Genomic DNA, 16249 nt, shown 5'->3' on the forward strand with positions numbered 1-16249 from the left:
GAAGAACCCAGAAACAAAAACATAAGAAATCGGATCCAAAACAACAAAAGAGAGGATTACTAGGAGCAATCTTGAGGATGGACAAAAGAGAAGTTGCAAGAAGAGGATGAGGGAGATAACCGGAGGTCTGGAGCTAGAAGTGAAGGACCGAAGGAGCACGGTGTGCATGAGAGTGGAGATGGACTGAGGTCTGAGGGTTTTCTATTAAGACTATTAAAATTACACAAAAGTCCTCAATAAACGGGTGATTAACGGGTTTCGCGGGTTCACCCAAAATTACCCGTTATTTAACGGGTTGATCGGTTAACCACCCGACCCGTTTATCACCCACCCGAAACCTAATTTTAATGGGTCGAATCGGGTCGGGTTAACAGGTTGGGTTGAAAATGCCAAGTCTACCTATAAGGACTTATAGGTACATTTGTTGCATTAGATTATCTCAAACTAGATTAGCTTCAGGGACTAAACTAGACTGGCTTGGCTTGGACTAAGCAAGATAAGAATAGTGAAGTGTTTGGTGCAATGCTAGTGCAGTGCCAGACTGCTAAAGCCATCAACTATAATATTTTCCTATTGAGAAAAAGGGGAGGGAAGGGTGCAACGGCAAGATCGCATTCTTGTTGGTCAGTGGAATCAAAGGACTTAAGCTGCTGAAACAGCTCTAATGCAAACGACCCTTAAACAAAAAGCTTTAAAATACTGACTATAAACTATGCATTCGATGCAACATACTAGCTTGAAACGAAGATTTTGATTAATTAACACATAAAAATTTCATCATATCAAACTACATTCAGCAAAGAAACAATTTTTGCAATCCAAAATGACCAGACCACTCTCAGATTTGAGCTAAACAATCTCATCTTATCATTATAATTATAAAAACCAAACATTACCTACTAAAAATAAATCAAAACAAATTTAAACCCTTCTAAGTTAGATAAACAAAAATTACAAACGAGAAATGAAAAAGTGAAGAAATTAAGCTGACCAGTGAAATCCCCATTTGGATCCTTATTAGCTCACCCATCGCCATGATAACCCTTTTGGGCTTCCAGAGACCTGAGCCCGGCCGACCCAAGACTCTTCTTGAGCTGGAGCTCGATGATTTGAGATCCAATGCCTTCTTCATCTTGTTGGCAGCTGTGAAAATGAGTGATCTCTGCAGCACGGGCAAGTCAGTAACAGATAGTGTGGAATTCAAAGCCTTTCTGTAGATGTGCGGCAAACAGCGACGAAGATCAAAGGTTTGAGTCATCGAGTTTCTCTTTCCGGGAGGATCAGACCAATTTTCAATGATTGTTGGAATTGAGGTCTCGCTTTGCAAAGCGAAGCAAGTCTTAGCAGTCCTTTGCTTTTTGGGGGGTCTCGCTAAAATTGTTTAACCAGGGTGCTAGTTGAGGCGAGTCCCTCGTAATCCCATTAAGCTAGTCACTGCGGATAAAAAATACATAACTACACTATCTCTTAATGTAGTTTGGTCCTATAAAGCTTCGTGAAGACAAACAAACAAGGCCATAAGGAATTGGTTGGGTTACTCACTCCTCTTATTGCTAATAGCTTTGGGTGGACTCTCAACTTAATTCTTTCATTATGGTATAACCTAACTATGTAAGCCAACAACCATAGGGGAATGGATGTGTGACGATGCGAAGAAATGTCCAATATAAAAAAAAAATAAGAACCTTGTAAAGGTTTGTAAGAAGTTGAGCAACTCTTGTGTTGCCAATTTGTTTTAGAGTAGAACCTCAAGTTCTTTTATCGTATTAGAGTAGGTTGACTCAACTATGAAATCCATTGACCACACTATTCCATGTAATGAGTATAAGTACTTTTTACAAAACAGCTCCAAACAAGCCCTCAATTCATTTCTTACTCATGAATGCAACGATCACCAACACCTGTCAAATTCTTTGATGAGATTGTAGGTAGAGGAGAGAAACGTAACTTTCAACCGTTTTAATCCAAAGGAACAATCCAAAATTTCTGCAATATTGTAGGGACTTAAAGGTGTCAAATCCAACTTCTTCATAGAAGTTCAGGGTACTTTCATCAATATTCTTTCTTCAAAAGGACATCAAACATAAAAACTAAGGAGTCTTAACAAAACACTCCTGGTACTGTTCAATTCTAACGAAAAACCACATTTTTAACTTTCCCTGGTACTATTCACTACACCTTTATTTGTCATTTTTCATTAAAACTAAAGTTTTTTTGGATTTGTCATTAGTTTTCCTTAAAAACTATTGCAATATTTATTGCAGAATATTGTACATAATGCTCCCTCATTCTGTGCAAAAGAAGAAAAAAAGAAAAAGAAAAAAAAAAAGAACTTCAGCAGCTGTAAGCGGTGTAGCCCTCACTATAAAGAGAAACTAATTGGTGGTTCATTCACAGATTAGTTAGTTTTATTGTCTTACGATTGTTACGGCAAATTGTTGTTGACTTGCTGTTTTAGCAATAATTGATGTGGCCTCGCTTGTTTCAGCCTTGCTTTGTGTGGGCACTCAGTGTTGAAATTGTTGTTTCTATCATTTTTGCGTCAAATTTGTAATGTCTATTGTTCGTGTTTCTGGTAGTTTGTGGTAGTAGTCATGCGATGGTTTATCTAATTAGTTGTGCAAATTTTTCTCCAAATCAAAGATTTGATCACTAGAGAATATCTGAATATGTATTCAGAATGACACATCTTGTATTGTTCTGTTTTTATCAATAAAATCACCCTATTATTGCTCTCAATAAAACAAATGTAATACAAATTAGTTTTTGACATATGCATGTGTACAAACTTTTCTTGGGGATCCTAGGGATCTCGTGATTGTAACCGTTCATCATACATCGTGCGATCAGAAATCGTTAGGTACTATTTATATTTAATTTTAAATTTTAAAATTTGAAATGATTTCTGACCGCACGATGTACGATGAACAGTCACGATCACGGAATCCCAGGAAAGGATCCGACGAGGATCCTCGCCGGATTCTTTTCCATTTTCTTTTACCTGACTTCTCAATGAGACATTTATATTTATAAGCAAGAGAAAGAGAGATTTTTCAATGTGTCCGGTATACAGTGCGATACGTCATTATACAAGTGGAGAAAAATTCTTTTATTCAAGTGTTCATCCACTTGTATAACAATAAATAAATTACATGTCCATGTTCCGATGGCGCACTGAAAAGTCTCTCTAAGAGAAGAAACGCGTGATCTGAAGAAAATGCCAATTTTAAACACTCGTGGCCCCATATGATTGCATGTTTAGGCGATAGATAATAGTTTGGTTTCTAAGAAACGACAAACTCTTTATATTTGCAATTAGTCAATGCATGAGTCACAAAGTAGTCAACAAAAGAAGTCAACAAAAACTTATGATGTCAAACATATATTCTTTCCTCGTCTGCAATTTAAGGTTGCAAAATGCAGATATCAATTCACGCGCAATGACATAATCAAAGAAGGGAATGAATCGTTCCTAGCTTGCCTGATTGATAGATCTTTGTACCACGCACATCACTTAAATGGGCTCCGGAAAGCAACAAAAGAGTGAAGTTTGAAAATAGGAAATCAAAAAATTCAAAAGGCTCAGATTAGATTCAATTTGTACTGGACATAGACCACGCTCAAATGTCTTGAAAAAGATAGTTATGTAATTATGCTGTAAATCTGCAAATTGATTTTGTTTAGCTTTCACATGACTTAATATCGATATGTTTCAATTTTCAATTTTGGATATGTGATATTTTGTGAACTTCTACAAATCAAGGACGATGAATTAATTGCATTAATTTGTGGAGAAAATTAGCGCATGGATGATGTGTGTGTGTGTAAATTAGATTTATATTTTATAAATGTTATGTTGGTTCATTTTTAATATTAAATTAATTATAATTGTCATTGTTTGGTTGTTAGTGGAAAAGTAAGTTTATTTTTCATTATTCGTGGTTAGTGGGAAATTAAGATGGAATCTTTAGGAAATGGATCCTTTCCGGATCCCATCCACCAAATCCACCCAATCAACAAATCCAGACCCTTGAAATTTGATCCAATGGCTAAAAACAGGAAGCCTATTTAAAAGTTAATATACCTTTAGCCGTTGGATCAAATTTTAAGGGCTCGGATTAGATGATTGGGTGTATTTGGTGGAAGGGATCTAGAGAGAATCCCTTTCTGAATCTTTAGCATTTCAACTTTTGTAACTCTTGTAACCTTTTTTCTTTGTTAATTTAATAATAAACATATAATTATTAGCATTTTTCCCATTATCTTTTTATTTATGATCCCACTACCAATTTCCTCACAACTACATTTTTATTCCTCCATACTTTCTATCTTTTACTTATTGGCCAAAGAAGGGTATTCTTGTGGTGGAGCTTTGGACTCTTCTTTATTTGTATCCTGGATGAGACAAGTCAAGAGATATACTGATGCACCAGTTCATGAACTTTTGTCAAACCACAGTGGGCTTCAATCTCCTTAAAGAGAGCGAGATACCTGCACCTCAGCCTAATTGTCTACATGCTTCTTAGAAGAATATTACAATTTTCTTGTAATTTTCCCAACATGTTACAAACGTGTTCGTTTTCTTGAAATTTTGACAAAATTTACATATTTTCCTTGAATTGCAAGAACTAGTAAATTGTTAAGGAATGTTAAAAGCTTACATGAATTTGACAAAAATAAATTACTACCTATAAATAAATAATTTCGTTACTAATTGTAACATCCCACATCGCCCAGGGGAATGGATCATGTAAGCCTTATATGTATATTTTCATCTCTACCTAGCACGAGTCCTTTTAGGAGCTCACTGGCTTCGAATTCCGTAGGAACTCCAAAGTTAAGCGAGTTCGCACAAGAGCAATCCCAAAATGGGTAACCCACTGGGAAGTTCTCGTGTGAGTTCCCATAAACAAAACTGTGAGGGCGTGATCGGGGCCCAAAGCGGACAATATCATGCTACAGTAGAGTCGAATCCGGGTTGTGGTGGGGGCCCGGGTTGAGATGTGACAATTTGGTATCAGAGTCAATCCCTAGCCAGAAGTATGCCAACGAGGACGTCGGGCCCCTAAGGGGGGTGGATTGTAACATCCCACATCACCCAGGGGAGTGGATCATGTAAGCCTTATATGTATATTCCTATCTCTACCTAGCACGAGGCCTTTTGGGAGCTCACTGGCTTCGGATTCCGTAGGAACTCCGAAGTTAAGTGAGTTTGCGCGAGAGCAATCCCAGAATGGGTGACCCACTGGGAAGTTCTCGTGTGAGTTCCCAGAAACAAAACCGTGAGGGCGTGGTCAAGGCCTAAAGCGGACAATATCGTGCTACAGTATAGTCGAGCCCGGGTTGTGATTGGGACCAAGGTCGGGATGTGACATTATTAGCATGAGGCCATGCATGATTAATTCACTAATTAGTTGTATAGTAAAACCTCTCTAAAGTAATTGATGCAGGGCGCAGCGGATAGAAGCGAAATAAATTGATAGGTAGGGTCCACTATCTCCTAGTGCGAGGAGAGGCCTGAAAGCCCTATAAACTTTGGTTATAGTACCAGCCTACAATGTAAACACTAGAAAGAACAAAGCAGCAGACTCTTACACAAGAGAAAGGCACATAAAAACGAGTTTACAACTCAAATATCAATATAATAATTCAAACAACTTCTCCCTTTCTTCTTTACAAATACAAGTATTTATAGTCTTACAACGTAAAGTGAAAAATATGAAAAGACATAAAAATAAATAAATAAGGGCTTACAATATAACTCCTAAAAAACTAAATGATTTCATAAAATGTCATTAACCTAGGAATTCCATAAGGCACAAATTTAAAGATAGATACATGCATTACAACTCTTAAAATGCATGTATTATATTATAAAACTTAAATCCCAGGTGCCAGTAATTTTATGTAATAACGCCTTCAGTCCTTGGCCTGCATCATTCTCGTGGGGTTGGAGAGAATTCGTCCTCGAATTCGGATCATCTGATTTGGAGTGATAAAATTGAACTCTGCAGGTCCAAACAAATAGATAATTGGAGCATTTAATATTGACTATTGAAGTGTGAAAAGCATCCTTAATAGCATACCTCACAACCTTGACATTCTCTTTCATTTGATTTATAATGTCACGCAAAACTTTGGAAATTCTGAAGTAGAAGACATCAACCCTAATTAAATCAACATATCTAGAAGCTTCCAATGAACTCATTAAATCATGAAACTCCACTTCAAAAATTCTTTGTAATCAGCATTTTTAATAATTACACAAGATTCCATATCAATATTTCGTTAAACCACACAAGAACTTTGACAGCAAAAGTGATAAGTACTATATGGAGAACGATCAAACTCAGGAGGAAGATCAAGATTTACAAGACAATCACCTGACTAATTTTCACGACATATTGGACATGAACTATCCAAGCAACAATCAAATATTGGAGGAAGGTCCAGATTAAGATCTTCATCTAATGGCATCTGCGACATGCTGAATATAGCGCCACCCTTGGATCAAGCTAACATTCTGATACCAACTAATGTAGGGCGCAACAGATAGAAGCAAAATAAATTGATAGGTAGGGTCCACTATCTCCTAGTGCTAGGAGAGGCTTGAAAACCCTATAAAATTTGGTTCTAATACCAGTCTACAACGTAGACACTAGAAAGAACAATGCAGGAGACTCTTACACAAGAGAAAGGCACATAAAAACGAGTTTACAACTCAAATATCAATATGATAATTCAAACAGGTTCTTCCCTTCTTCTTTACAAATACAAGTATTTATAGGCTTACAACTTAAAGTGAAAAATATGAAAAGACATAAAAAAAAAAAAAAAATAAAGGCTTACAATATAACTCCTAAAAAACTAAATGATTTCATAAAATGTCATAAACCTAGGAATTCCATGAGCCACAAATTTAAAGATAGATACATGCATTATAACTCTAAAAATGCATGTATTATATTATAAAACTTAAATCCTAGCTGCCAGTAATTTTATGTAATAACGCCTTTAGTCATTGGCCTGCATCAGTAATACTCTATAATGGAATCATTTTCATGTCATAAAAAAATTTGGTCTCAACTCGAGGCTAGTTATGTATTGAAATAAACTCCATATTGTAATAAGTTATAATCTTTCTTGATCTCATCTTAAGGAAACATGTCTCCACATATTTATTATTGTCAGTGAGTACAAAAATATGTAAGAAATAAAATATTGGCGCTCAAGAAATCGTATTAGGAACAATATTCTTACAGATAAATAGGTCAAAGAATAATATTTTTAACTACACATTTATTAAGTAATAGCATCCCTAAGGGCTCGTTTGAAAATTGACACACCCCGACCGAGATCAGGGCGTGCTGGCCGTCACACGAAGGTGACGTAACCATGTGCGTGTGCGGAAGCTAATTAAGAAGGTAATATAAAAGTACGAATAGTTAAAAACCTAATAACATACAAAGTACTAGTGTATGTGAGACACAATTCAGAGCAAGTCTACAACAGTCCAAAAGGAAAAGATACGACATATGTACACCCGAAGGTGACCCTACAATGGTGAGTGTCTGTCAGAAATTGCCGGGACGCCCTCTGGGGAATACCACCGAACTTGCTAGACCACTAGAACCTGGAGGGGCGCAAAAACAAAAGCGTGAGTGGGCAAAAACAAAGTTCTTTGAAAACTCTTTAGCAAAACACATTCTAACCCCTCGCCGTAAAACCTGTATACTTCCCAGAAAATGAACATATATACGTATGTATAGATATGTCAATCATGCTCCACATATGCCATTCATGCTCACAATATGCCATTCATGCTTTGCAATATGCCATTCATGCTTGAGAATATGCCATTACAGAATATCATAATCAATTATAAATGCTCAAGCGTAATTCACATCGAATATATATAATCTGGCAGCCGGGAGTCACCTAACGTGACCTGTACGGCTGCATATAGAGCTTCAATCTCAACTCAATATCTGAATCTGCACACGAGTCGGAACCACCTAACGTGGTCTGTACGACAAGACTGGGTGTAATATATACGCTCTAGTGCTACGATCACGTGAAGACTGTGCGAATAATCGCGGGTCACCTACGAGTCGGAACCACCTAATGTGGTCTGTACGACAAGGCTTGCACCTAACTTGGATCCAAGGCGAGCGTGTGGTGCTGGTGAACATCACGTGAAGGACTGTGCCCTGGCCCTGGGCGGGAGCACTAACACCGGGGGTGCAGATTATGAGCTCTCTAAGCATTTCAAACTACTATTGCATAATAAACAGGAATGCATAACCACATGAATACCGCTTACCTGGCACTTACCTGTGCGTCCACAGCACCAAATACACATTTATATATGTATGCCAACTACCAACGCACGTGATGATGCGTAAACAATATTCAAATGATGCATGGCATAAAACATATAACCTTTTTCTATTTAATTTCTGGGAATTAATATGTATATAGGTATATACGGAAAACAAAAGCCCACTCACTGATAATTAGAAGGGTCGTAGCCCCCCTGCCTCGAGTGCGTACGCTCGTCTTCGGAAAACGAATCACCTATACGCGACAAAGTTACGAAAACATTAATTTAAAAGCACCTAAGCAACTTCTCGTAATAACTTCTCATTCATTGCTCAAATTGGACAAATGAATATACCAATGTGATCTACACAACCTCAGGATCACACCCATATTTTTAGAAAAATTTTTGGACCACGCACGCGCCCTCACGCGCCTGAACAGCCACGGACCTACGCGCCCCCACGCGCGGCCCACGTGCACTGCACACTGACGGCGTCAGTTGACGCCGTCAGGAATATTCCGTTAACTGACGGAATATTCCGTCAAATCTAACCGGATTCTGTCACTGCCGTTAGGAATATTCCGTTAGACTTAACGGAATATTCTCCTTTCTTCTCCGGCGAACCTCCGGCGAGACGCCGGCGCCGGCGACGGCGCCGGAAAACTGGGTAATTTTCAAACCTTGTTTTCTCCTTCGTTTTTCAACCAAATTTCACGTTCTTTATACCAAAATGAAGCCTAGGACTAGTAGAACAACGTTAGACTAGTTTTAAGGCCTAAAAATTACACGATCATACCTGCAACAACGATCAAAGTTCGGCCAACTTTGAACCTAGCCTTCCCGACGTCCAAATTTGTCCAACGAACTACTCCGAGGCTCCTTGGGACCTCACAAACACATCTACAAGCTTAGAAATTCCAAAAACAAGCTAGTTTAGGTTTGCATGAACAGTGTTCAAATCGGACCTCGTGATATCGACGTGAAAATGGTGTTTTCCTTACCTGAAAATGGCACCACTGGACTCCTCTCAGCTCCACGAACACGATGGTAGTCTTGGTTTTTCGATTGGTGAAGTATTGAGTAAGTTTGTGTGTATGTCCGTGTGTTGAAGAAGGAAGAAGAAGAGAGGACTCGGGGAGAGTGAGAGAGAGAGAGAGAGAAAAGAGAGAAGAGAGAAGAGACAGAGTGAGGGAATGAGGGAGGGAATCCCGGGAGAAAAGAAAGTGTATGATTGTGTGTGGTCCCACCACCCACACAACACAAATATACACGTAAACGAATAGATTAGGGGTAAAATTGTAATTTCAATGTACGTTTCGTTAGTTTCGGGACGGGATGTTACAACCTACCCTCCTTAATAGAATTTCGTCCCGAAATTCAAAACAACCTCAATACACCCCTAATAGTCAAAGAATAATCTAGGATACAAATCCCTCATTCGTTCTTCTGTCTCCCATGTAGCTTCTTCAACCGAGTGACTCCTCCACAAAACTTTCACCAAATTCACCGTCTTGTTCCTCAGAACCTTTTCTTTCCAATCTAAGATCGTTAACGGTTCCTCGTCGTACGTCAAATCTGGATTTATCTCTAACGGTTGAGGAGGTATCACATGCAATGGATCAGCAACGTAATGTCGGAGCATAGACACGTGAAAAACGTTATGCACTTTAGCCAACTCCGGAGGCAACTCCAACCTATAAGCTACCTCACCAACTTTTTCTGTGACTATGTACGGTCCGATATACCTGGGACTCAACTTCCCTTTCTTTCCAAACCGCACAACACCTCTCCACGGTGAAAGCTTCAGAAATACCCAATCTCCGACCTCATACGTTCTGTCCGTAGCACGTCGATCTGCTAAACTTTTCTGTCTGTCCTGTGCTGCTTTCAGGTTAGACCTAATTACCTGAACATTTTGAGTAGTCTCCTCGACAATCTCCGGACCTACCAAGACTCTTTCGCCAACCTCCGACCAACATAACGGAGTGCGACAAGATCTACCATACAAAGCTTCAAATGGCGCCATGCCAATGCTCGAATGGAAACTGTTGTTGTAAGCAAATTCCATTAAATCTAATCGCTGGTGCCAAACATCACTAAACTGTAACACCGATGCTCGCAGCATATCTTCCAAGGTCTGAATAGTTCTCTCAGACTGTCCGTCCGTTTGTGGATGATATGCCGTACTGTAAAGTAGTCTCGTACCCAAAGCTTCCTGAAAGGCTACCCAAAACTTTGATGTGAATCGTGGATCACGATCCGAGACAATACTTACAGGGACACCATGGTACTTCACAACCTTTGAAATAAACAGCTCTGCTAACCGGCTCAAAGAGTACTTCTCTCTTACTGGAATGAAATGTGCCGACTTAGTGAGCCGATCAACGATCACCCAAATGCCATCAAAGCCATTATGTGTACGCGGCAACTTGTACACAAAATCCATAGTGATATTTTCCCATTTCCACTCTGGAACGGGAAGCGGCTGCGATAGCCCAAATGGCTTCTTTCTTTCTGCTTTAACCTGTTGACAAACAGCACACCTGGTCACATACTCAGCTATCTCCCTTTTCATACCCGGCCAATAGTAAAATGGTCGAATGGTATGATACATTTTAGTTGCTCCTGGGTGCATGGCATAAGCCGAGATATGTGCTTCATCAAGAATTTCCTTCTTCAAGTCCACATTACTAGGCACGAACATTTTACCCTCTAACATCAACATGCCATCAGAATCACGAACTCTGAGATCTCGCCTCCTTCCTTGATCTCGAGCTTGAATTAGTTTTTGAGTCTGTTCATCAGCTGCCTGAGCTTCAAGCACTCGATCAACCAAGATTGGCCTAACTTGAAAATTAGCAAGTAATGCCACTTCTCGATCTTCTGCTTCTAACCTTACTCCCGTAGCACGCAAGTCCACCAAAAGAGGAATACGACTAGCGTACAACGCATTGATACGGCCATGTGACTTCCTGCTAAGTGCATCGGCTACTACGTTCGCACGACCAGGGTGATAATCAATCGTGCAATCGTAATCGCTGAGCAACTCTAACCACCTCCTTTGACGAAGATTAAGTTCCTTCTGGGTGAAGAGATACTGAAGACTCTTGTGATCTGTGAAGATCCTACACTTCTCTCCGTAAAGATAATGTCTCCACAACTTCAACGCAAAGATGATAGCAGCCAACTCCAAATCATGTGTAGGGTAATTCATCTCATGGGTTTTCAACTGCCGCGAAGCATAAGCAATCACCCTACCATGCTGCATCAATACACATCCCAGACCATTCAAGGAAGCATCGCTATAAACCTCGAAATCACCACTATCGTCCGGGAGTGCCAAAACAGGTGCATGAGTGAGACAATGCTTCAACTGCTGGAAACTTTGCTCACACTTATCATCCCACTCAAACTTAACATCTTTCCTTGTTAACCTCGTCAGTGGCAAGGCAATTACCGAAAAATCCTTAACGAATCTCCGATAATATCCCGCCAAACCAATGAAACTTCTCACCTCAGTGACGGTTCGTGGTTGCTCCCAACTCTCCACAGCTGCAACCTTCTGAGTATCAACCAGAATACCTTGAGCAGAAATGATGTGCCCCAAAAACGCGACTTGATCTAACCAGAACTGGCACTTACTAAACTTAGCATACAATTGGTGTTCTCTCAACCTTTTCAACACCAAAGTAAGATGTCGGACATGTTCCGCTTTGGACTTAGAATACACCAGAATATCGTCAATGAAGACAATGACAAATCTATCCAGGTAAGGCTGAAATACCCGGTTCATTAAATCCATAAAAGCTGCTGGTGCATTCGTCAACCCAAATGGCATAACCAGAAACTCGTAATGACCGTAACGAGTCCTGAACGCCGTCTTAGGAACATCATCCCTACTAATCTTCAGCTGATAGTACCCAGACCTCAAGTCTATCTTAGAAAATACACAAGCACCTCTCAGCTGATCAAACAAATCGTCGATACGAGGCAATGGATAACGGTTTTTAATCGTCACCCGATTCAATTGTCTGTAGTCGATACACAGCCTCAAAGTCCCATCTTTCTTTCTCACAAACAACACTGGAGCGCCCCAAGGTGAAATACTAGGCTGAATGAATCCCTTATCCACTAATTCCTGTAATTGCACTTTCAATTCCCTTAACTCAGCAGGAGCCATTCGATAAGGAGTTAATGAAATAGGATTAGTACCTGGAAGCAACTCAATAGTGAAATCCACATCTCGATCTGGGGGTAAACCAGGTAAATCTTCAGGAAAAACATCAGGGAAGTGTCTAACCACTCTCACATCCTCAATTCTGCTAGGAACGGCCTCCTCTAGCACCACATGAGCTAGATACCCCTGACAACCTTTAGACAACAACTTCTTTGCTCGCAAAGCTGAAATAACACCATGTCTTACTCCACTCGGCTCACCCACAAAAGTAACCTCAGGTAATCCAGGACGGTGAAAAGTAACTACTTTCCCGTAACAATCAATGTTGGCACGATAGAAGTGCAACCAATCATTGCCCAAAATCACATCAAAATCGACAATATCTAACGGAATAAGATCCGCGGGCATAACTACACCCTCTACTATCACTGGACATCCTGGGTACACACAATCTACAACACAACTCTCTCCTCTAGGCATAGCGAACTCTAAATCGTACCCTAGAGGTGTGGGGCGAGGTTGCGTTACTTGAGCAAATGTATGAGAAATAACGGAATGTGTAGCTCCACAATCAATTAAGACTCTAGCAAAATAACCAAGAATGTTTAACGTACCCATTATCAAGTCCGGGTTGTTCTGAGCATCCTGCAGGGAAATATTGTGAATACGCCCCTGGCCCTGCTGTCGTCCTCCACGACCTCTGCTCGCTTGAACACCGCGACCTTGAGCTCCACGCCCCTGACTGGGCTGACCCATCTGCCTCGAAGACCCTGCACTACTAGTGGCATTCTCACCCTGCTGATACTGTCCTCCTTGGTACCACTGAGAACCACTTGTTGGAGCTGGAGGATACGGCATGTAGTTGCTGGGATACGGGGGATAACCACCTTGTGAATACGGGTCCTGGGGGTACTGATACGGTCCCGGGGCATAGGGAACAGCATCACCCTGATAGTGATAGGCACCACCTCTACCTGTTTGACCATAATTACTCGGACCTTGGATTTGCCGAATCGGTGCAGGTGGCGGCATAAAGGTCTGCTGCGGCTTCTGTTGCTGACCCTGGGGACAATTCACCGCTCTATGTCCCATCTGCCCACACGTGAAACAAGCACCGTTGCCACGCCTACACTCGCCGAAATGTCGATTATTACATCTACGGCAAAATGGGAGTCGGTTTCGGCCACCATCATCTTGTCTCTGGCCTCGAGCACCTCCATAAAACCTACCTCCACGTCCTTGTCCAGAGGCACTGAAACCACCACTAGACGAACTTGAACTTGCACCACCCCTTTTAAAGTTCTGAGTTTGGCGAGGCCCCAACGATGTTTGACCTTTTCCTTTGTCGTCTTTCTTCTGATTGCCGTTTTTCTCTTCGTCACTATCACTTGACATATTCTCAGAGTCCTCTACCCTCAACAATATCTCATAGAACTCCTGATATGACTCACAGTGAGTAGTAGTTACCATAGAACGCCATTTCTTCTTAGTGCCCAAGCGAAAACGACGAAGCATCTCCGCCTGATTACCAGCGACATCGGGATAGTAACGAGACAAATCAGTGAACTTACGATAGTACTCGTTAGCCGTCAACTTTCGCTGTTTCAATTCAGTGAATTCCTGTTTCTTACGATCGATATACTCAGGGGGTACAAATCTCCTTTGAAACACGTCTTTGAAAACATTCCAATCGGTCCTCTGAGCTGGAGTCAACCTACGAAGTTCTTGTTCCCACCAAGCTGCAGACTCCATCTCCAGAAACCAAGAGGTTGTCTCAACCCACCTTTCCATAGGAAGGTTCCCCTGGTTATGTAACACACGGAAAGTCTTCTCTATGTGTTCCAACCAACGTTCTGCGCCTTCGTGACCCTCATTACCTTTAAACTTATCCAACTTCAGGTTATACATAGTCTCCAGAGGAGTCCTCTGGGGAGGGCGCATCACTGTTTGAAGGGCTGTAGCAATCACTTCCCCCAACTGAGTAAGATCAGGAAAACTAGACTCATCTGAGCGACGTGGTTCCCGACGAGGCGGCATGATTCTGACAGAAGACACCAACTATTAGAATACTCACAAAGACACAGGACTGCCAAACCTAGGCTCTGATACCAAGCTGACACACCCCGACCGAGATCAGGGCGTGCTGGCCGTCACACGAAGGTGACGTAACCATGTGCGCGTGCGGAAGCTAATTAAGAAGGTAATATAAAAGTACGAATAGTTAAAAACCTAATAACATACAAAGTACTAGTGTATGTGAGACACAATTCAGAGCAAGTCTACAACAGTCCAAAAGGAAAAGATACGACATATGTACACCCGAAGGTGACCCTACAATGGTGAGTGTCTGTCAGAAATTGCCGGGACGCCCTCTGGGGAATACCACCGAACTTGCTAGACCACTAGAACCTGGAGGGGCGCAAAAACAAAAGCGTGAGTGGGCAAAAACAAAGTTCTTTGAAAACTCTTTAGCAAAACACATTCTAACCCCTCGCCGTAAAACCTGTATACTTCCCAGAAAATGAACATATATACGTATGTATAGATATGTCAATCATGCTCCACATATGCCATTCATGCTCACAATATGCCATTCATGCTTTGCAATATGCCATTCATGCTTGAGAATATGCCATTACAGAATATCATAATCAATTATAAATGCTCAAGCGTAATTCACATCGAATATATATAATCTGGCAGCCGGGAGTCACCTAACGTGACCTGTACGGCTGCATATAGAGCTTCAATCTCAACTCAATATCTGAATCTGCACACGAGTCGGAACCACCTAACGTGGTCTGTACGACAAGACTGGGTGTAATATATACGCTCTAGTGCTACGATCACGTGAAGACTGTGCGAATAATCGCGGGTCACCTACGAGTCGGAACCACCTAATGTGGTCTGTACGACAAGGCTTGCACCTAACTTGGATCCAAGGCGAGCGTGTGGTGCTGGTGAACATCACGTGAAGGACTGTGCCCTGGCCCTGGGCGGGAGCACTAACACCGGGGGTGCAGATTATGAGCTCTCTAAGCATTTCAAACTACTATTGCATAATAAACAGGAATGCATAACCACATGAATACCGCTTACCTGGCACTTACCTGTGCGTCCACAGCACCAAATACACATTTATATATGTATGCCAACTACCAACGCACGTGATGATGCGTAAACAATATTCAAATGATGCATGGCATAAAACATATAACCTTTTTCTATTTAATTTCTGGGAATTAATATGTATATAGGTATATACGGAAAACAAAAGCCCACTCACTGATAATTAGAAGGGTCGTAGCCCCCCTGCCTCGAGTGCGTACGCTCGTCTTCGGAAAACGAATCACCTATACGCGACAAAGTTACGAAAACATTAATTTAAAAGCACCTAAGCAACTTCTCGTAATAACTTCTCATTCATTGCTCAAATTGGACAAATGAATATACCAATGTGATCTACACAACCTCAGGATCACACCCATATTTTTAGAAAAATTTTTGGACCACGCACGCGCCCTCACGCGCCTGAACAGCCACGGACCTACGCGCCCCCACGCGCGGCCCACGTGCACTGCACACTGACGGCGTCAGTTGACGCCGTCAGGAATATTCCGTTAACTGACGGAATATTCCGTCAAATCTAACCGGATTCTGTCACTGCCGTTAGGAATATTCCGTTAGACTTAACGGAATATTCTCCTTTCTTCTCCGGCGAACCTCCGGCGAGACGCCGGCGCCGGCGA

General features: G+C 41.2%; 1 protein-coding gene across 1 annotated transcript; it reads right to left on the minus strand.

Moving 5' to 3' along the window:
* Positions 1-8506: 8506 nt before the first annotated feature.
* LOC148692534 (uncharacterized) lies at positions 8507-14015 on the minus strand. The gene is made up of 2 exons (XM_088680969.1): positions 13115-14015; positions 8507-8577 (listed from the first exon to the last, which is right to left on the minus strand). The coding sequence occupies exons 1-2, from the start codon at positions 14013-14015 to the stop codon at positions 8507-8509; spliced, it is 972 nt and encodes a 323-aa protein (XP_088537095.1).
* Between the last annotated feature and the right edge of the window lie 2234 nt (positions 14016-16249).

Source organism: Pyrus communis, chromosome 12 (genome assembly GCF_041283825.1).
Source record: "Pyrus communis isolate YQ-2024b chromosome 12, ASM4128382v1, whole genome shotgun sequence".
NCBI classification, from domain to species: domain Eukaryota; kingdom Viridiplantae; phylum Streptophyta; class Magnoliopsida; order Rosales; family Rosaceae; genus Pyrus; species Pyrus communis.